This window comes from Prionailurus viverrinus, chromosome C1 (assembly GCF_022837055.1).
Source record: "Prionailurus viverrinus isolate Anna chromosome C1, UM_Priviv_1.0, whole genome shotgun sequence".
NCBI lineage: Eukaryota > Metazoa > Chordata > Mammalia > Carnivora > Felidae > Prionailurus > Prionailurus viverrinus.
Window position 1 is genome coordinate 31280051 of NC_062568.1, and position 23142 is coordinate 31303192.

Below are 23142 nucleotides of genomic sequence, written 5' to 3' on the forward strand. Positions count from 1 at the left end.
TTCATTTTTTTACTTATTCAATGGAGTGAGTCAACTATGTCAGACCCATCTTAATTTTTTTTGTTTAGTTTTTGAGCATTTCCCCTGGCTAGCAAAGAAAGATGATCTTTGCATCACATACATTTGTATAGTTTCTGCTGTGATTCTGCCACATGAAAATATATCATGAGAAAAAGAGGTACTCCATTTTTAGTGAAGCGATGAGAAGCTAAAGCCACAAAAATATGAGGTAGACAAGATCAAAGGAAGGAACAGAGTGGGAAAGGGCTGCCTTTTCCATTTGTGTTCATGGGCAAGGGACCCACTTTTTCTAATGATGCGGTAATATTTTGGTGGCTATGGTCAGCGGCTTAGGACTGCTGTGAAATGAACTCGGGTTGACATTGTTTAAAGCTATGAATGGAAATCCATTTCCTGTGTGAGTTGCTACACTTGATTTAAGACAATGGACTAATTACATGTCTGTCAAGTTCAAGGGAAGGTGACAAGAATGTAGAAACTTGATGTGCCCTGATCTGTGTTCTAGGATAATAGAGTCTTTGGGGGGAAGCAGGAAGCCTGCTGGTTAAGAGCATGCATTCTGGAATCAGTTAGATCTGGATTCATGTCCTGGTTTACAGGCCTCTATGACCTCACTTTTACAAGCCTGTTTCTTTGTAAGTAAAACCAGGATAGTAATAGTTCTAAGTCATATAATGAGGAGTAAATGAGATAAATCACATAAATTCTTGGCCTGGTGTCTGGCATACAATGATGTTGCATAAACAGTATCAGCTATTATTTAAAAAAATTTTTTAAGTTTATTGATTTTGAGTGAGAGAGAGTGAGTGGGGGAAGAGCAAGGAGAGAAGGAGAGAAAAGATCCCAAGCAGGCTCTGTGCTGTCAGTGGGGAGTCTGACATGGGGCTCGATCCCATGAACTGTGAGATCATGACCTGAGCTGAAATCAAGAGTTAGATGCTTAGCCGACTGAGCCACCCAGGCACCCCCAGTATCAGCCATTATTATTGAGACATGATATTGTTGGTGTGAACTGAATATTTTTCGTGTGTGTTGTGGAGCATGTTTTAGAATTTAAATCCTCTGAGATGCTATTAATCTTTTTTCCCCAAATATTCAAGAAGGTATGTGTCCGAGTAGTAGGTAGCTAGGTAGAAAGGAACACTGGTATTTCTTGACCATCAGTTATGTACTTAATCTTGTGCTTACAGCTTTCACACAGGCCACTTCAGTACCTACCTGTAGGTATGTATCCAGGTGCTAACACTTATTGCTAGGATTTTCATTTATTCCAGTGTGATTGCTTATGTAGTTATAAAAATAAAAATTTGAAGTTATTCTGATCATATACAGGTATTGGATAAAGAAGAGTTAGGAAAAATAATTCATTTGTCCTGAATTTTACAGTCACAGTTAGTTAATTGTTTCTTGGATTTATATGGAAGTCAAAATGGGCTTTACTTGGAAGTAGACAAGCTCCTAACTTAATATCACCAATTCAGAATTTTATCCAGGGCTGTTAGAGCCAATGGAAATTTGGCCATCACTGATCTATCATGATTATCAAGTTTAGTTATCACTGTAATATGTGGCTAGAGAGACAGCATGAGTGGAAAGAACCTAGACTGGGAGCTGAGAGCCCTAGCTGCCATCTCCCCCATTCATTTATTTTTGCTGGGTATGTGACCCCAGGCAAGCCCACCTGCCTTGAGGACCTCACTGAATTCATTTGTAAACTGGGCATGATTGTTATCTATGCGTATTTCACATAATTTGCAGGGTTGTCTTGAGGTTTGATTGAGACCACCTTTATCCCCACCATGAAAACCTCTTTTTACCCCCATTTTCTATTCTCATTACTTGCCGCCACACCCCCTCCTCCACCCCCGCTGGTTGCCCAGCCTGAAAAGTTTCTTCTCTATCACGCTAATGTTTGATCCTGTGGATTCTACTGCCTTCATATCTGAAATCTTCCTCCTTTGTGCCATTTCCTCATTTAGACTTAACCACCTTTTAACCTTTGTCCCATCATCTGCTTTTCCAACACTGAGAACTTGCCATTTCCTCCTCTGCAAGCCTCCAGTGACTGCCTCTGCCCTGCCCAAAAGAGGTACAGACTGCATTAACATAGCCTAGAAGAATTGTTCACTTGACACCATCCAGCCTGACTTCTCACCGGAGCCACCACCTTCCCCTTTTTACCTGCATCCTCTTTGTGCTCCAGACACATGGAATTAATTACTTTAGAACATTTGCCATTGCTCTAATGTCACCAAAATATTCCTGAGGGTGGGAGCAACCCTTAGCATTACAAGTCTAACAAAGCAACTTCTGGTGATATTTAAAAAAAATCATGCAAAATTTATATTCTGCTCCATATACCTGTGTTTTTGATATTTGTTTTTGATGCCATAAAAATCACTTTACCTGTACTTCTCCTTCTGTTCATGTGAGACTGGCCTTCCAGGGAGATACACCATGCTAATGTCTGGCTTTGGTAGCCCTGTACACAATGCTGGTGTTGTTAGGGTCCTTCAGTTTGATCCTTGCTTGCTTTTACATATATGATTTCTTCTGGCTAGTATGCAGTCTCTTGTACTTGGTGAAGTCACCTCTCAAATTCAAGCTGGAAAGTCACTGCTGGTGAAGTACCCTGACCTCCTGGTTGAAGCAGTTGCTTCTGCTCTTGGTGGACTTTTGTATACACCCCTGTCACAGCGCTTATCACAGACTGTTATCAGTGCTACCTGCTGGTTCTCATCACTTGCTGGACTGCCCCGCAAGCAGAAGCCATCTCTCATCCACCAGCACTTCCTCAGCATTCAGCACAACATATGCCTTGCAAGTAGTTGTTATTCTGATGCACAAGTTCTCAACTTGGCCCTGTTTATCTTTGAGTGAATAATTCTTTGTTGTGGGGGGGCTGTCCTGTGTGTTGTAGGATGGCTAGCATCATCCCTGGCCTCCACCCACTAGGTGCCAGTAGCATGCCACCATCCCTCCCCCACCAGTTGTGACAACCAGAATGTCCCCAGACATCACCAAATGTCCTATGAGGGGAGTAAATCACTCTTGGTTGAGAACCACTGCTGTAATGTGTTTAATGAATTAAATATAAAAATGTTTTAGAAAGTGCTATAAACTGCAAAGTTTTATTATTTTTATGGTGTTCTTGGCAGCTCTAAAATGTTTTGAACTAGAAACACTGAATACAGTAATTTGGTGGTTGATGGCCAGTACATTTTTAGTCAAACAGGTCTCAATTCTATTACTTAAATTTGGGGGGAGATTTGATTTAGGGTTCTGGTATGCTGTGTGATTATGGAACATCTTATTGGAGTAGTCTTCAGTGAGCATGGATATATAATATGGGCCCCAGCATCAGCCCTACAGCTATTACCCTTAAACAGTCCAGATTATTCACTTAAATTGCATAGCTCAGTTGCCTTTCAGGGTGGAAATAAGCTCACCTAGTTTGTTTGAAGTTGTCATAGAACAGGTGCATACATTTTTAAGGTTCAATCTATGTAACGTGAAAAAGAATGCATTTTTGTTCTGAGAAGGTGAAACATAATTCAACAATGTATTCCATCAACATTACTGGGGTCCTAGTTAGGAGTCGGGCACTTTGCAATGGGTTGGGGATGCAGTGGGAAAGATGAGAGAGGAATACAGCTTTCAACCTAGGAAGACGAGAGTGGAGTATCCAACACTACCTACTTCAAAGCAGAAAGTAGGTTAGTGGACTGTGTGAAACGGACTTAGCTCATGAGTAAAAAAAAAATGACTTTTTTTGAAATAATTTTTCATTATCCCCAGGCCAAACTGTATTAGGTATTTCCTCTCTCAGATGTGGTGATTGTATAAAGGAATGATGGTTCAATGGCCGGTATCCATTTTCTTGAACATCCAGTGTCCTGCAGTTCAAAAGAGCAGCCTTTGAAGGCAGGAGAAAAGAAAACTGGAAAAGTCCATAAAAGGGCAACAATTACAGGCTGAGGCATATATATTTAAAGGGAGGGAAGTCATGATTTAGCTGTTCTGTGTCTGGCCAGATAGGTTGTGTTTGTGTATCTGTGTATTTTTTTTTTTTAATTATTTTTTTTTTTCAACGTTTATTTATTTTTGGGACAGAGAGAGACAGAGCATGAACAGGGGAGGGGCAGAGAGAGAGGGAGACACAGAATCGGAAACAGGCTCCAGGCTCTGAGCCATCAGCCCAGAGCCTGACGCGGGGCTCGAACTCACGGACCGCGAGATCGTGACCTGGCTGAAGTCGGACGCTTAACCGACTGCGCCACCCAGGCGCCCCAATGTGTATCTGTGTATTTATTTTTGCTTTCAGCTTTCCAAATGTGCTTAGGTGCTTACACCCTCATCCTTTTCCTCTGATGTTCCCCTGAGTTACCACTTGCAGCCTCTCCCTGAAGGGGACATATAGTCTGTCCCAAGCATCCTAACTTACCATACCTTAGGCATAGGTCTCTTATTAGATAGTCTTCTTTAACCGTTCCAATTTGGAAACATGAACACATCTTTCTGTGGCTTACTTGTTTTTACTCAAGGAAGAGTTAAAAGAAAAAATCCCAGGTCCTTTGGGTGTTGAGCCATTAAAATAAGTAGAGCTAACAGGACCTTCCTTGTCCACCTCATAGGTTATTATGATGATCAAATGGAAAGACTGAGGAGACAGTCTTGTTAACTTAAAATTGCCACGAAAGAGCAAGTAATTTGCAAATGCATATACCTTCCAGTGCTTTCCTGCAACCCCTTTAACATCCACATGTTCTCTGTGACTCTAGATATATTTTTTTAAACTTATTTTTGTGGTAAAAATACATAACATGAAGTTTATCATTCTAACCATGTTTAAGTTTATAAATCAGTGGCATTAATTACATTCACAGTGTTGTGCAACCCTCACGTCTATATTTTTCCAAAACTTTACATCATGCCAAACACAAAGTCTGTAACCATTATGTAATAACTCCCCATTCCCCTCTCCACACCCAGATCCCCAGGTAACTTCTATTCTGTTTTCTGGCTGTATGAATTTACTTAATCTAGATGCCTCATAAAAGTAGAATCCTAGAATATTTGTCTTTTTATCTGGCTTATTTTGTTTAACATATAGATATCTTTTTAAAGTAGCTCTTGGGGGCACCTGGGTGGCTCAGTCAATTGTCTGACTTTGACTCAGGTCCTGATCTCACGGTCCGTGAGTTTGAGCCCCACCTTGGGCTCTATACTGACAGCTCAGAGCCTAGAGCCTGCTTAGGATTCTGTGTCTCCCTGTCTCTCTGTCCCTCCCATGCTCATGCTGTGTCTTTCTGTCTCTCTCTCTCCCCTGGCTCAAAAATAAACAAACATTAAAATAAATAATGAAATGCTTCCCTTTAAAAAATAAAAATAAATAAAGCTCTGTTCCATGCCCTTAACTGAGGTTTTATGGCTAAATATTTGAGGAACAAAATGACTGGCACAAGTTATTGAACTGTGAAAATGTTACTAGATTTCCACTATGATGGTGATACAGTGTTTATAGTCTTTTTAAGACATAGACTGTAGGATAATTATTTCTGTCATCCTGAGCAAGCCTTGCTCTTTTGGGGATCATTAAAGGACTAACACAAATCTACAATATGATAAAATAATCGGGCAATGAACTCAAGCAGCTGGTTGGGTTGGTAGAAAACACAAACTGACTATGTGCTCATCTACAGTCAAGTGGCTGATCACCTGTGTGAACCTGTATTGTCTTAACTAGTTGCCAACTGTCCCTTTCATTTAATCTTCAGTTCACATATGCAGTGGGGATGCATCCTGCCTTGTGTCAACCAGTTGCCAACTGTCCCTTTAAGTTGTTTTCATGTGAGTTTGTTTTAGTTCTAGGCCCAACCTCATGACTCTTGTTGATGGAGGCTTACAAGTGACAGCTTGAAAAGAATCCCTCACTGGGTGATTGCCTTCAACGTATGAAATGATTGCATGGAGAGGAGAGAGCAGACACTCATTGAGTCTGTCTCTTGTGCTAGGCCTTTTACTCGAATCATCTCTCTGAATCCTTCCAGCCCTCTGAGGCAGGTAGCAACATCCCTCTTTCACCGCTGAGGGGGCCACTAGCAGATAAGCAAGCCACTCAGCCGCGCCTCAGGGGAGGAGCTCTCAGAGGTAGTCCTGTCCTACTCCAAAGCCCAGGGGAAGTGTTTCCTTCAACTAGAATGGCAAAGTTTTCAGTTCTGATAGTATAGCTCAGAAGCGGCGATAGAAAGGGAGAGAAAAAGGCTGCCAGATAACATTAACTGAATTTTTCATGACAAAGTAATTCCTCCAAATCAGTTTTTTCGCTTTAGTGTACTTGATTGAAGTATCATTATAATCTCATGTTTAATATGTAATTTAGCATACTGCAAAGCAGAATAAAAAAGCTGAAAATGAGCAAAGAATGCATATATTATTCATTGCCTGCATCATGCTCTCTGCTGTGTAGACATGGAAAGGGAAGCTATGAGATGCAGCCTCGCTCCCCCCACTCGGGCGCTCCTCTTGCTAAGACAGGGCACTCCTACTGACAGACGTGTAACCATTCACTTTGGTTTTAAGATGTTCTTTTTTATAGCAAGTGTATTATGTGTCTGCAGCTTAGCTGCTCTTAGTATAACACTGCTATTCAAACAAATAAATCTCACTAAGCCAAGGAGAATGTGGTAAAGGATATCCAATTATTTTACCTTTCTTTTCTTGGGGAGGAAAAGGGGGTGGTCAGGTCTCTTTCTTTCCAAGTGTATTGTACAAATCATTTTAACCTGTGTTTAATGTTTTGCTTTTCCTATTACGTTTTTTTTCTAAGTTTTTTTATTTCATCTTAGAGAGAGAGAGAGAGAGAGAGAGAGAGCGCACATGTGCATGGGAGGGGCAGAGAGAGAGGGAAAGAGAGAGAGCATCCCAAGCAGCCTCCATGCTATCAGCACAGAGACTGATGCGGGGCACGGACTCACGAACTGTAAGATCATGACCAAGAATCAGATACTTAACCAACTGAGCCACCCAGGCACCCCTCTTATTAAGATTTATTTTATTTTTTATTAAAAAAAATTCTTTTTAATATTTACTTATTTTTGAGAGAGAGAGGGAGAGAGAGAGAGAGCAAGAGACAGAATCTGAAACAGGCTCCAGCCTCTGAGCTGTCAGCACAGAGCCTGATACGGGGCTCAAACTCATGAACCATGAGATCATGACCCGAGCTGGAGTCAGACCTTTAACTAACTGAGCCACCCAGGTGCCCCTAAATTTGTTTTAGGTTCTTTAGTTTTTTCTGATTCTAACCTCCGTAACTAGCCCCTCTAAGGAACCTGTGGTCACAGCTTTATGTTTTGTTTTTGTCACCTTGTTTCTTTGTTTGTAGTATCTGCTACTGAGTTTGTACTAGCTGATGGAGGTGGTGGTGAATATTTCCTTTCTTTCATTAATTAACTTCTCTTTTCGGAGACTCCTAGAATAATGTGGCCTGGTGGTAGTGTCTTTTTATGGTGTTTTCCATTGCCGTTTTACTTTGAGCAAGATGCTTCTTCATTCTGAGCTTCTTGGCCCTCAGTTTAGAAAATGGAACTATATCAGAGGTGACATCTATTCTCTGAGCTAGTCAAAAACAAAGAAGTGAGTTTAAAATTTGTCTCAGGAGGCTAAAAGAAAATTTCTTTTTAGACAAGGCAATCTATTTAACTATAATAAGTATTAAAGCGATGTATTTTATTGTTTAAACAATATCTGTTTAAAACAGTATAACATTCTCTTGCAGTTTGGCATGTTGGAAATTCAAATTGGCTAGTAAACTTTAAAGTGACTGATTCTGGTATATTTTAATTCCTCAAATACCTTATTTTATTTTTTTTAAATAACTTTCAAATATAACTGGCAAACTATGTGTAGGAGTGACTGCAAATGAGGAAACTTACATTTTATTCTTCACTTAAAATCTTCATATTTAAGATTTCATGATTAATTACAAAGGAGCCTGAAATTTTCCAAAAGTTTCTGTAGTTGGGAAGGCATTTTAAACCTTCTATTTATTTTAACACATAATATTTTTCATAGCATGTCTTGGTCTACAATTACCATTCATGGAGTGTTTATGGCTGTGACCGAGGACCTGAAGGGGCTGCCTGATTGCCCAGTGTATGTGTGCTCTCCTGTCTCCTTCCCACAGCCCACCACCTTGCCAAGTGAAGCTTGCTCAGTAAATGCAAGGTCATTTTAATATAAGCCTCAGTAAAACATAATCACTTTAAGTATTAAAAAGAATAATACACATCTCTTTCTGGTCATTTGTATCAGCATCGCTTTATACAACCTGTGTGCTCAGGAGGTGGTTACATTCCTGGTTGAAAAAGCCCACTCAAATCTTTGTTCGTATGTTAAAAAAAAAAAAAAAAGTGGGGATCCTAAAAGTCCAATTGTGTGGTTGCTCTAGAATTATTGGAAAACATAAAAGAGCAATATAAAATACAAACCTATATACATATTTTTAAAAAGCAGTAAATGGAAATTAGATTTTTTTGGCAGAGTGGAAAGTAGGGGAGATTTTAATCATTACTCATCCCATTTTTGCAGCAACTGTATCTCATCAGGTCTAAGATGCTGTTGATTGTAAGATGCATCCCCATTTCAGAGACACTGAAGTATTTTAAAAATGTGACTGTAGAATGGATGAAATGTGGTAAATGCAGACTCTCTGCCCCAGGACCTCTGGAAAACGTATTCCGAGTAGAGTAAAAGTATGTGCTGGGTCTGTGTTAGCTCCTTTCAGTTTGTGTATAATGAAGTAAATTTTGATCTTTTACAAACAAATTGACACTAAGATGACCTTAATATGTATCCAGAATATTCTAGTGAGGCCCAATGGTTCAAACTGACTGTGAGAATGTAGTAGTCTAATTTAGGGTTAGAGAATATTCATGTTTGAAAATGGAATAATAAGAAGTAACATGACCTTTTGTCTAAAATATCCCCCAGATGTACCTCTTCTGTTTTGAAGTCTCACTGAAGATGAATTACAAAAATTCTTATCAGTGGAACTAGCTTGAGTGTCAACTAAATGTAAAGACCTGCAGGGAATTAATATGAATAAAATGTGCCACAAACTCAGAGAGACCTTTGAGTGACTAAAGATTCTCATTATCTAGGAAACTTTCTTTATTTGCTACCTGATTCCTTTGCTCAACTCATATTTTAAATCTATTTTTCCCCCGTGTGGTCTGTAGAGATAGAAACTCATTTATGGTAATCTGGGGAAAAGAATAAATCTGATTGAGGCTCTGGGTAGCCAACTTCTCCTTTTTAAATTCATTTAAAAAAATGAATTGTGTGAACCTGGCTCTAGCATAGAATCTGGTGATGGAGACCATGAAAGCCCAGATATTAACTTCCTTGCGACGTAGATTGACTCTGGCCTTGTGCAGTGTCAATGAAATGCATCTGGAGCAAGGACAAAATAGGCTAAAGACTGAGGGAAATGTGAATTCTCTGGGGCCACACTGATGTGGGTTTGTGGCCTAGTCTTATGGGCTAGGAAGTTGAGGTACAGCTCCAGGTAGTAACTGAGACACTTTGCATTTTAGTCTGCTTTCCAGATCACTTTGCAATAGAAGATTTAGCTCAGTTTCCTATCACGGCCATATATCCTATGCCTTTCTAGAAGATAACATTCATATAAACAACATACAAAGATGACAAGTACATTTGCAATTATTCCTATACACCAGTGTGGCTAGTACATCTATTATTAGGCTGCTTTCATGTTAAAATTTTCATTATTATGACATTTCAGTTTGGCATTTTAAATTTTCATCTCTGTCCCTTTTCATCTGTTCTATTTCAGGGACTCAGATGTCCCACATCAGAACTGTGTTAGACATGGGGTGGGGGGGGAGGCGGGGAATGAAACAGACACAGTCACTGTCCTCAAGGGTTTCACAGACAAAGAGAAAAACTCAGCCCAGAGAGGAAACTAGCCCAGCTAGCCAAGAGACTTCTTTACTTCTTTGTTAATAACACACAGAGCAGAACCCTGCCTCAGGAAGATTAGGATTCCACTGATCCTCTAAGGCGGTAGGTAAGGCTCTGGTAGTTCTGTGATACACTCAGGTGATACTGGCTCTTTGTGTTTCCAGGGCTGTGTTCAGATCCTCAGATAAAAATGGTTTTCCTAACTATCTCCACTTAGAGAACAGAATTGTTATTTAGAGATCAGCAACTGGGAGAGGTTAGCCATCTGCTATGTAGAAAAGGCCAAAGAGGTTTCTGTAAATTGAATTAGGACTCCCCTCCCCCACCAGTACTGGACAGTGATTGAAAAAGAAGGACTCTGTGGGCTCACCGACACAACTTTTAAATGGGAGTCTATGCAGTACTGTCTGCTGATGTTTGAACCTCTTGGTAAATAACTTACTATTGCCTCAATTTATCGTTATCTTTTTTATCTCAACTACTTTGTAAAAATATCATTAGAAGTTTTGAGATTTTGCTCAGCTGCGCCACCCATATCTTTTGAAAAAAGATGGGATTTCAAGGCGAGATATAAAACTTTACAGAGGTCATTTGGATCTCTTGAGTTTATGTCCATTTGCTTTTAGACAGAATTTGCTGAAGTAAAAATCTATGTATAAATCTGTGTCTGTATTATCACAGTCAATTCAGGTGTAAGTTAACATCTGTCATAAATGTTGGTCCAAACATGCCATATTGACTGAAAACATATCTGTAGGAAATTTCACTCAAGGTGTGCAATTATAATTTAATTTTTTAGCAGTAGGTCAGGTTCTGTGCTCTTCCTTTTCCTTTTCATCCCGATTACAAATCAGCTAAAGGGTAGACCTGAGGAGGGACAGGGGATGAAGAGCAAGAAGGAATCATGTACTTAAACACTCAGAAAGTTTTAGCTTTGATTCATTTTTGGTTGAAATACAGTGCAAGTGTTATGTTTAGTTTCTCCTGCTCTAAAATAAGCACTGTTAATTTTTTCATTTGGTGAATTTTCACACAAGTGCTAATCACACGTTTCTATAAATTATATTAATTTAACTTATTTCCCTAAATGTTGTTCTGCAGTGTGTAGCACGGATGTTCTCAGATTCTTGGCTGTGTGAGCTTGTTGCCGTTGGAAGCAGAACAGAAACATCTGAAAGACATTATCTGAATTACCGATGCTGGAGCATCTGATCTCACCTTTCACTCTGGTTCCTAAAACACAACTGTTTTTTCCCCTTGTGTTTTATCTGTATGTCCTGCCTCCTCCATCTTTGACATTGCCCCCAGTTTGGTTTTTTTGGAGAAGGCACTGTCATCATACAAGTTAAAGAAAGAGTAAATTTGGGTCGTCGTATTTCATGTTTAATAGTTTAGTTTGCATGAGGGTGACTACTTCAGATTTAAAAGACAACAGAGTTTGGTGTGGGCTATAATCTGCCCTTTCTTATCCCCCAAAAGGAGTACTAATTTATGAAAAAAATTAACTATTAAATATATTTTTCCTTTTCAGAGTATGATTTCATCCATTGTAAATAGCACATATTATGCCAACGTGTCAGCAACCAAGTGCCAGGAGTTTGGGAGATGGTATAAGAAGTACAAGAAGATTAAAGGTAAACTGACTTTTTTGTTTCGAGAGCCCGTTTTTAATTTCTTTGGTCAATGAGTTGTTGGTTCTTTGGCATTTATGCTAATTTTAGCTATAAATGTTTATAAAATTATATATGATTTTTATAAAGGTAAGATTCTTAATATTCCCATCTGGAGATCCTAATTAGCTTCCTTAAAACTAAGATGATATTATGGGACACCTGGGTGGCTCAGTTGGTTGGGTCATGATCTCACGGTTTGTGGGTTTGAGCTTCACGTCCGGCTCTATGCTGACCGCTCAGAGCCTGGAGCCTGCTTCAGATTCTATGTCTCCCTCTCTCTCTCTGCCCCTCCCCTGCTTGCACTCTGTCTCTCTGTCTCCAAAACAAAACAAAACAAAACAAAACAAAAGACGGTATTAGAACTAAAGTAAAATTCTTAGCATAATATATAGTTTATTGTTTTTACAAGACACATCTGTGAAGACCAAGATTTTTAGAAATATTTTGAAGTGGTTTATTTCAGATAGGCATGTCTATTTAAAAAACTCAATCAATAAATCATTTCCATTAATATATTAATGGAAATTTAAAAGCAGTCATTGTAGGTTAAATCAGCACTTACAGTTGCAGTTAAAAAATTGAAATGATGCTGTGGTAGCAGGAAATCTTTGCTTAGAAATGGAGTTTTGACGTGCTTATTTGGTGACAATTCCAGAGCATGGTTAAATCAAAGGGACTCTGCAGTAAAGCAGACTTGTGTTCAAATCTCTAGCCTCCATTTGCTAGCGTGTTTTTGTGTGTTTACACAAATTACGTATTTAACTTCACCAAGGTTCAATCTCCTCATCTGAAAATTGGAAACAATAAAAGCCTTTAAACCACTCACTAGCTGTGAGGACTAAATAAGTTAATACTGGCATAAGGAAGCCTCTTAAATAATAGCTATAATACTATAATGCTACTGATAATTACTAGTAGTAGTACTAGCAGTAATATATTAAATGTGGAATTGTGTCTGGTCCTGAAAATACAGCCTCTTATATAATAAATGGCATGCTCTTTAGACCATCCAGCCCTTGAAATGTATCAGTGATATTTTGCCTTTGCAAATATGTCAATGTTGGAAACATTCTGGTGTTCTCACCCAATTCAAATGCTATTCAAATTGAAATGCTATGAGCCCCTGAGGGGGTTTGGGGAATTTTTGGGTAACATAATTGCTTGATGTTCAAGGGTCCTTCCAGTCTATATTTTGCATGATTATGACATCATCCATCATACTTTATTATAGGTATTTATTATAGGTATTTATTATACCTATTATAGGTATAATATTATACCTATTATTATTATTATAATACCTTTATTATAGGTATTTATTATAGGAACTGCCTTGCTGACAGTTCTCTGCCCCCATATGAGGTTCAAATGACAATTTATGGTGGGTAGGTAAAAGTAAAAGATGAGTTTATTTGTTTTACTACCTGCAGGTTTCCTCTAGGGAGACAGTATCGAAGTAATGCTTATTGGTGTTTGAGTGTTTGGGAGCTTGTTTGCAAGGTTACCTTTTGACGAAATGAACTTTACATGCATTGACAGAACATTTATGATTACAAAAGACTGAGCGCATTTTATGCTAAATATCCATTTTATCAGGAAAGTCAAGATGTTGAACTACCCAGGAGGAATTAAGTACACTGAAAATTGAATTAAGATCCATTTCTCTTCCACAAATTCTAAAATTCTTAGCAGCATTTAGATTCCAGTTTGGGCACTTGCTTTAGAATATTATTAATATTAACTCTTATGCAGGATAAGATGAATAACTCCTTCTCATTGTAAGACATGGTTGTGTAGTTCAGAAGGGTTTCTTTTCTCTAAGCGTTGTCTCTAAGTTTTTCTTTTAAAAAAAGATTGTTGAAGTGTTTGAACATATCCTCTTTGGCTAAACATCAAAAGAATCATGCAGCTTCAAGGTCATTTGTTAGATCCCATTTACTTGCTGTTAGAAGAGAAAAGGAAGAGAGCGTCCTCTTTTAATAGGCTTGAGTATAATTCCAGATTCAGAAAGACTGGAAACTCTTCACTCTAGTGTTTTCAGAATTGCCACTACAGAATCCGTGTGTGTGTGTGTGTGTGTGTGTGTGTGTGTGTGCTCGCGTGCGCGCATGTGTTTCTCTTCACACACATACACATTAACACTTATATCTTCTACTTTTTTTTCTTCCTTTCTTAGAGATTCAATTCTTTAAGCTCTGTTTTTTTTTCAAGATAGTAAATGCACAGTTAAATCTTAAGTGCCGTAAAAGCAGACTGAGACCTTGATTTCAATCAGGAGGTCAAGGATCCACACCTGAAGAGGCTGCCAGACACTGTGCACACATGCTATTCGGAGATGGAGCCAGTCATTGCTGTTGAAAAGTGTGTGTGTGCATGTGTGTGTGTGTGTCAGTAGGAGGAGAAAAGGGAAGGTTAAGGTATGTGTGAAGTAAACACAAGCTGCCGTAAAACAGTTCAAGTGGTGTTGATTCATCAACCAAGGGAGTGGGAGGAAAAACAAAGAATTCATGGCAGGTATAATGGTGTACAGAAAATAAACACCCAGAGAAGTACATTTTATTAACTTTCGACCCTCAGTGAAAAGGAAGTGTTGGACCTATATAGGCACATTTCATCTGATAGAAGCTTTGTGCTATGAATAGATGTTGCTGTGGGAGTTCCTATCTAGTAGAATCCACTTCTCATGGGAAAGGAGTGATTTTGTTTGTAAAATTTCTGTTTGTGTCCATCCATTTTCAAAATGAGAAAAAGAAGTAATGAGTTTCAAATCTGGAAATTAGTGGAAGCAACATCAGAACTCTACCTTAGGGTTCTGCCTGAGAACCCAGGAAGTCAAGAGTTCCATGGCCTTCCTTGCCCCCCTACCCATCCCATTTCCACCCCCACATTACCAATTTACATGTATCCCGGCTGATATAATGTGTAGAAGAGAATCTCACGCTAACTTACTAATGTCCCAAACTAAATGCAGCTACATTGTTAAATATGTTTCCTATTATCTGCTAATGTCTGTTTTAATAAAACAGTGGGAACTAAATGGTTGCTTCTTAATCAAAACCATGATTTCCTGACATAAGCTATGTGATTCTGTTACAAATTGCCACATATAGATCTCCTAAGTCAAATTTTTTCCCCCTCCTCATAGAAATAAATAAACAGTAAAATAATTATATACTCTGGAAGATCAAAGTAAATATGACTAAAACCTGGCAAAAATAAAAGTCCACTGGAAGGATTAAAAAAAAAGGATCAGATTGCAAATTCTATAGTTAATGCTTAAATAAATATGAGAAAAATGAACAATCAATAATTTGATATCATTAAAAACAGATGTAAAAACTATATACAAATGGAATTGTCTGAATTTTGAAGTAAACATTTTAATGTCCATTTTTTGAATTTGTTGTTATTATAGCTAAACTATTTACACTTCTTCTTTAAAAAGTCCTAAGTTAGTTTGGCTTAGCATGTTAACTTTATTTTCCCCAGTGATCACAACAAAGTACATTCTGTTTACTTTTTTTCTTTAATTTCAAAGACAATCATGGTTGACACAGACATATTTGAGTTAACATTAGTGTTAATTCAGGATGGATGGGGAGAGAGAGTTTGTATACTCTGGTTTTAAGGTCCAGAACTATGAACCTGCTTCCCAGGGAATTTTGATAATTGAATAAAATTAAGTGGGTAGATAGAGTAGTAGGTTGGTTTAGATGGCATTTTTTATTGCTGTTCATCTCATACTGTAATTGCTTCTGGCCTAGATTTTACAGTGAAGAGCTCATAAGCAAGTATAAGAAAAGAAAATGTACATATTGTATAAAAGCAGGGGGAAAGAAAAGACCAATATTAGCAGTTGTTTAGTGTGTAGGAGTTTTAATGTTGGACACAAGGATAATCCACAGGCACCTGGAAATGTCATGCTTACGAAGTTATTTTCAAGAATTCTTTGGATTGTGTGGAATTTAACCCTTCAATTTTTCTTTCACAAGTTTACACATTTTAATGAAACACTTATTTTTTTAGCCTAATTCTTTTATGTTAACTATTTAGATGTAAACTTCTTGCCTCATCATTTCTGTGAAACTAAGTGGCAGTTATACATGCAGTATCATCAGAAATCACACTCCTATAGCAATCCACTCTTCAGAGGATCTTATAAGAATAAGCAAGTGCCTTAACAAAGAAGGACTCATGTATTTTAAATGTGTTCTAGTTAAAAATTAATGAATTAAAAGAAAATAATGTTATGTCTACAGTGTTTTTCGTCTGACACCAAAAGCAAAATGAAGTGTCATCTTTGCTGAGGTCAATCTCAACTATTTAATGTGTCATAAGAATTAAGGGGTCATTGAAAGTTCACATAAATACTAGTGGATATTGTAAAATTATTTGTGTCATAAAATAATACCACTAGAATGAATGGATCTAACCAAACCCCATATTTTGGCCAGAAAGCAAAATTATCCTCATCACTTTTCTTTTCTTAATCATTGCTCAAGAACCCCCTGATTGTTAGTTGTCTTAATTTTATTTATTTGAACTTATTTTGCAAAATATTAAAACGCTGGGAGAAATGAGGATTTTAAAAACCAGTGTTACTTTTCCAAGCCTGGTTTATTCTAGTAATCAGTATTTTATCTGACCCTGTCTGATCTAGTCTTGCAAGATCAAACGTCCAGGCCAGCAAGCAGACAGTAAACAAAGCCCGTGAAGGGTTTCAGTAAACACAAAGATTAGATGTTGAATGAAAATTAAACTCCTTGAACTAGTCCTCTGTACTAAAGTGGTTAAGTGGGTTGTGATTAAAAGAAATAAGTAATTATGATCATTATAGCTGAAATGATATAATGTTACCACATTTAAAGCACCTCTTGTACCCAGAAATGATTGTGTCATTTACAAAGTGGTGCCTCAGAGTTGAATAGAGAAATCAATGTCCCCTGACCTGGTTCCGTAAGGCAGCCCTAGCTTAGCCATGGTGGTATCGGTGGTCAGGACAATGCCTTTAATCAACTGCCGGTACTTCTGCCTCTGCTGTTGTTTAGCTCTGATGAGGTAAAAGCAGCTTACTTGTGTCTACCTAATTTTTCTGAGTCATGAAAGAAATTTTCTTTCAGCTTTGGATCTAAATGAAGGTGTTCGGCAAGGAAGTTTGTTCCTCTGCCTGTACTGCATCTTGCTTAAAGTAATGCCAACATCATATCCTTGACTTTTATATAAATCCTGGAACTTATATAAATTTTATAAGAATATTCATGGAAATAGAAACATCACTTCCACAACCAACCACTTACTGGTTTCCCAACATTTGGAAGAACCTTGTGCTTTTTTACTCTGATAATCATTGATGTGCGTTCATCAATCACTTTTAGCCTGTTTGGCTCCCCCATTAGAAGTTTATTGGCTGTGGGGCTCCTGCGTGGCTCAGTCAGGTTAAGCGTCTGACTTCAGCTCAGGTCATGGTCTCACAGTTCGTGAGTTCGAGCCCCACGTCAAGTTGTCAGCATAGAGCCTGGAGCCTTGTTTCAGATTCTGTGTCTCCCTCTCGCTGCCCCTCCTCCATTTGTTCTCTCTCTCTCTCTCAAAAATAAATGAACATTTAAAAAAAAAAGCTTATTGGTCGTGTCAACAAGTGAAAAAATGGCGGGTGGGAAATGCCATGGACCCTACCCAAGCTCAGGTGTGGGCCAATTCCTTACTTTGATCTTAAGAAGCTCATTCTAGCTGTATTGGTAGCTGCTTCTTTGGCTTTAGCTTTGTTCTTAAATGTTCATAAATGTTAAAATGTAAAACAGTCATTTGTCAACAATGTGGTTTGTAGATTAAGAGAAACAAATTTGCTATCTGCTTATATTATTTATTTAAAAATTTTTTAAATGTTTATTTACTTTTGAGAGAGAGAGAGAAAGACAGCGCGCGCACGCGTGTGAGTGGGGGAGGGGCAGAGAGAGAGGGAGACACAGGATCTGAAGCAGGCTCCAGGCTCTGAGCTGTCAGCACAGAGCCTGACTCGGGGCTGGGCTCCAACTCACGAACCATGAGATCATGGTCTGAGCTGAAGTCAGACGCTTAACTGACTGAGCTACCCAGGCGTTTCTCTGCTTATATTATTTATAATGCCATTTTAAACATATGCTTAAAAAGGATGGAAAGGTGAAATGATATTTTTTCTAACTCCCTCCTTTCCTTCCTCATCTATCCATCCATCCATCTATCATGTATAATTATTGTTTGAAAGAAGTAGAAGATACAGTTCTTGGTTTCCAAAGGCCTACATCTATAAAATTAGTTTGAGCATCCATTTTATGTACCTGGCAGGATTCTAAGTGGGGAACATTACATAGCCCCTTCCCTTCCTGTAAGAAAATTACAGTCACAGTTAAATGACTAATTTTAATTAAACAAATGTTTAGTGAGTGCTTCTGTGACAGGCCATTTTCAGTTCCAGAAACAGCAAGAGACATCTAGAAACACATGAGATATGGTTTCTACCTCTGGTTGTATTGCTGTCAACCTAGCAGGGGAGGTAGCCCTCTATCTAGTGAATATAGTGGTAGTGCAGAGAATGGTCCATAAGTTCTACCTGATAAGTATTAGGTTGCAGGGAAGGGTAATTTGAAAAGCAGTCCATGAGTTATACCTTAAGGACAGTGGGATTTTGCAAGGAGAAAAACAGAAGGAAGAATATTTTAGGCAACTGCAAGTTTTTGGGCATAGATGCAGAGGTGCAAAAGAGCAGGAATGTTTAGAAAATTATGGGTGGTTGTCCAGTGTCTCTAGAATGACAGTACATTTATCATGATACTGTCATGTAAGAGATGTCCAGAATGGCTAACATTTGGTGAAAAAGAAATGGTAGGGCATGGCTAGGTGTGGGGTTAATGATAGCATCAAACATTAGGAAATGAGCAAAGCTTTTTTTGGGATCTGGTTGTAGGGAACATTTGTGTTATAATGATGAAAAATAAGGTTGCGACCTTACCTTGGGGAACTCTGAAAGTTCAGTTGAGGTATATTGAGAATTGGTGAAAACACTCCATCCTTGAGAGTGATATGATGGAAATGGTGGTTTAAAAAAGAAATTTCTTTAGGGGAGCCTGGATGGCTCAGTTGGTTAAGTGTCTGACTCTTGATATCAGCTTAGGTCATGATCCCAGGGTTGTGGAATTGAGCCCTGCATTGGGCTCCATGCTGAGCATGGATCCTGCTTGGGATTCTCTCTCCCTCTCTCTCTCTGCCCCTCCCCAGCTCATACTTTCTCTCTCTCTCTCAAAATAAATAAATAAACTAAAAAAAAATAAATTCCTTTAGAATTCATCTAAAACTATGTGTATTCATCTAAAACTATGTGTGAGTGTGTATACCAGGAGAGGAGGTATGTGGGAAGGTTAAGGGCAGTATGTGCAACTGGGAGGAAGTTGGCAAAATAAAGTCTATTGCATTCATATATGGAAGTGAAGATAGAGAAGTGTGGCCTTGGCTTTTGGTGGCAGCAGTGAGAAAGAGAGAAGTGACCAATGCAATATGTGTGTGGGAAAGAGAAAAAGAAATCAAAGTAGAATCCAAGGTTTTGAGCGTAAGTGACTTTTGATGGTTTTGACAGAAATAGGCCAATATAAATTGAGGTTGCGGGTACTTCAGTGAGAGTTGATGAACTAGGTAGAAATATCCATTGGGCCATTCAAGATGTGGAACCAGCTGACCAAAGGACAGGACTAGAGGATAAATTTTGGAGCCAATGTTTTCGACATGATAGTTAAAATACCACCAAAAAAAAAAAAACAAAACACCAAAACATTCTCTAAAAAAAGAGAATGAGAACATGAGGGGATTAGAAGCTTTGAAAGGAAAATGGCCTTGGGTTAAGAAGATGGGAAGAAAGTGAGGTTTCATGGAAGCCAAGGCAAGATGGGTTACTAGTGGAGAAATGTTATCAAGGGTACCAGGAGGAGGAGGAGGAGGAGGAGAAGAGATATTTGGAGGTTCTTAGCTTTGGCAGAAAGGGGACCATAATGACATTGGAGAGAGCTATTTCTTTGTAGTGTGATAACAAGGGGAACATATATGCATCTCAGAAGGGAATATGGCATGGAAATGAGAGCAGATATTGACTTAGTCAGGAAAGGATATAAAAGCAGCTAACTACAGCATTAGGAATAAGTGTAAACTACACTCCCCACCTCTCTCCAGTATTCAGGAGAAAGAGATGGAGCCAATGGAGGCCAAAGACTCTGGAGAGGAAGAAGAGTGCTAAGCAAGAGTTCACAAACTAGGAAGGGATGGGATCTGAGGCACAGATGATGCTTTGCCTTTGAAAGAAAGAGAAATAGCCATATCTTCTTTAGAATCTGCAGGAAAGGAAAGGAGATGAACAAGAAGACAGGTTTTGGAGATGGAGTGACGGGTAAAGAATGAAGCAGATCATACCATAGGTGGCTGTTGTGATTAACCATCAGTAAAAGAGAGAATGGCTGGGATGGGGATTGGTGAGGAGAATGCCTGAAATAGTTCTGGACCAACCATATTTGGGCAACAATGGGAGCGTTGGGACCCGAACAAGGTGACATAGTTAAGGGTTTACAGTGGTTCAGGTCTCTTCAGTTAATTCTTACCTTTTCCTTACGGTATGCTTTAGATTTCTCAAAGCTTCCGATTTCCATTTGTCCTGTCCAGAAACAAAATGAGAAACTCAAAAACAAAGATAGATCTGGTGGTGCTGAATGAAGAATCTACAGTTTTGAAATGAGTTTTTGTATGTAGACCGGGAAGTGTCTAGCTGATTAAAAATCTGGTATGACTGTGGTGACATCATCTTATTTGGGGGAAATCAATGGGTTAGAATCAGAATTCTCTTGGTTTCTAGATCAATTTAATAAAAACTATTTGTTTTTCCTTGGAGGATTTACAAAGTTAAAAGCTGAAAAGCGCTTATCAAGTTCACAAGGTGCTCAAAGCTAAGTACAAGTACTATGTAAGATGTTAGGTCTAACGTGATAATTGCCTGTGCTAGACATTGTTTTACAAGCTATTCACCTGACTGATGATAGGCATTCATTTCACCTTTTTCAAGAATTTGAGATTATCTAACATAGGAATCCTGAACTCCCAAGGGAACAGACAAATCTGGACTCAGAGAATATAAGTCAGGCTATGAGTTCTAACATTGGACTTTCCAAGCTGTCATCTTTCTAAGTTTCATGTTTTATAGTAATTTTGACTAACTTTTGAATAATGCCCCTATTAGACCAAAAGTTTTTTGAAAAAACATCTCAGGAACACATCCATTTTGTGCCCTCCTCAAAAGCCCTGTGAACATAGGACTTTGAACATTGTAGGTACTTATTTTGTTAAATAGTAATAGAATTGAATTTAATATATGAACTTATTTGAACGTATGCATTTAAAAGTTTTGTTTTTACACATGTGATATTGTGACTAATTTTATTTGCTATCTGATGTCTTAATTGAGGAAAAATACAATCTTTGCCTTTAATTCGTATTACAAGTGTCCTTAGCAAATTAGTAATGGGTTAAAATCATTCTTTTTTTTTTCTATTAATTAGTTATTGAAGTAAAGATTTAGCAATAGTCAATTCTACTGAAAGAGACAGTAACACCTTTGTTAAGTAAAAATTAGAGACCTACAAAAAGCATCCCTTTAAGGTTTTTCCAGCTAGTTTATTGAATATTTTCCTTAAAATAATGGTCTAAGACATTTAAGTCCTGTAAAAGCAAACACAATGGCCAATGGAAAAGAATGAATTATGGGTTTATTGTTTCTTTGATTAACTTTTCTTTAATAGTCTGAATTTAAGAATTAATACACATAGAATGCCAATTGGCAAAGGGAGAATGCTCCTAAACAATAAAGTTATTGAAATGCAATTTTTTTCTATCGTGGTATATTCACCTCTGAAATTATAGTTTCAGATTAAAATAAAGAACAAAAATAAATAGATAAAACTTACTTTAACCTGTACAGAGAGTTACAGGAATACTCAAAATGACCAATGTTATCAAACTATGATAAAGCATTGTTTGAAACCAAAAGGGACACTAGTGTTCAGATGGGGAGGGGGCAGCTAAGATTACAGTAGGCATAGAGGTGGGATAATACTCACTTTTTCCATGGAACATAATAGGTCCTATGAGCTTTTTTTTGCCAAAACACCAAGGTGTCCGGCTTCAAGTGCTTTATGGTAGATATATATGTTTTTGTGGATCTTAATATGATGGAAAAAGGAAGTTGATAATAAGGGGAAAATACACCTAAGAAAACCAGTCATATGGTATTATCACAATGCCGGCTGGTATACTTCGCTTATGGGGCTGGAAGCATTTTCCTTCCAAGCCTTGTTTTATTAGGAGTTAACAAGTTGGCTCTGAATATCTTGCTCTAGGCAGAGACTTTGCAAGCAAGTTCTCAACCCAGAGACAGATTCTCTTTAACAAATTTAGAGAAAAACAAATCTTTAACTTTCATAGTCCTAAAAGACTTAGCTTATTTTTTCCCCCTTTTACCCTTCAGTCTTTTCAAGCTCCTACTATTTTTCTTTAATTATATTCAGTAAACTCTTCTGGTAATAGATTTGTTTGTTTGTTTGTTTTTTTAATGGTGTGGGATTTACATTTGATATATATGGAATATTAGCTTTAGCTCTGGAAATCATGTCTGTATGTGTTAACAGAAAATGGATTTTATATAACAAATGGACTTTGTACCTCAGTTATTGCCTAGAACAGAATAAATGAGAAATATTTTCAGTGATTGGGCATATATTCAGTATTGGCATAGGAGTGCTGTTATGGTTTGTCAGGGAAATTAATGTCATGACACTTTTTAAAAACAGTTTAAGTCCGTGAAAGACTTGGGTGGATAGTATGGTTAATTAGTGATAATATGTAACCCACCTCAGAGAGAAGAGTCAAAGTAAATAGCAGGTTGAACCATATGAAATTGCTATTTTTATAGATTAAAATTAGATATTGCCAATTTCATATAGTTCAATCATATAGGAATTTATTGTGATTGCTCAGGGTTATCAGGTTCTTACCTGTATTATGTGACTATGTATACTCCCTTTTACTTCTTGTTGTTTACATGTTTCAAAGAAATACTTCATATTTACAGTTTATAAAGAGTACTTGCCAAAGCTCTCAATTGTGTGATTCATGTCTTTCATCAGTCAAGTGGGAGTCCATACTGATGACACTCATTTTGGGACAAAACCTTTTTGGCTTCAAGAAAAATAAAAGAATTGCAGATTCGTGAAAATAAGTATAATGAGTGTGAATTTGTATTATGATACAAGTATGTATTTTGTGTGTGTGTGTGTGTGTGTGTGTGTGTGTATACATATATATATATATATATATATATATATTATATATATATGACTAGAATAAATTGCTAATAATAAAATTGGGATTGAATGGAACTATGTTTTATCATCACATAGAA

At 37.8% G+C, this 23142-nt stretch overlaps 1 protein-coding gene across 1 annotated transcript in view; it reads left to right on the plus strand.

Annotated features, from left to right (window-relative positions):
- SATB2 (SATB homeobox 2) overlaps nucleotides 1-23142 on the plus strand; it is a 185080-nt gene that overhangs the window by 77580 nt on the left and 84358 nt on the right. The window contains exon 6 of the mRNA XM_047871611.1: nucleotides 11537-11639. Within this exon, the coding sequence (XP_047727567.1) occupies nucleotides 11537-11639 (103 nt within the window). The remainder of the gene's footprint in view (nucleotides 1-11536; nucleotides 11640-23142) is intronic.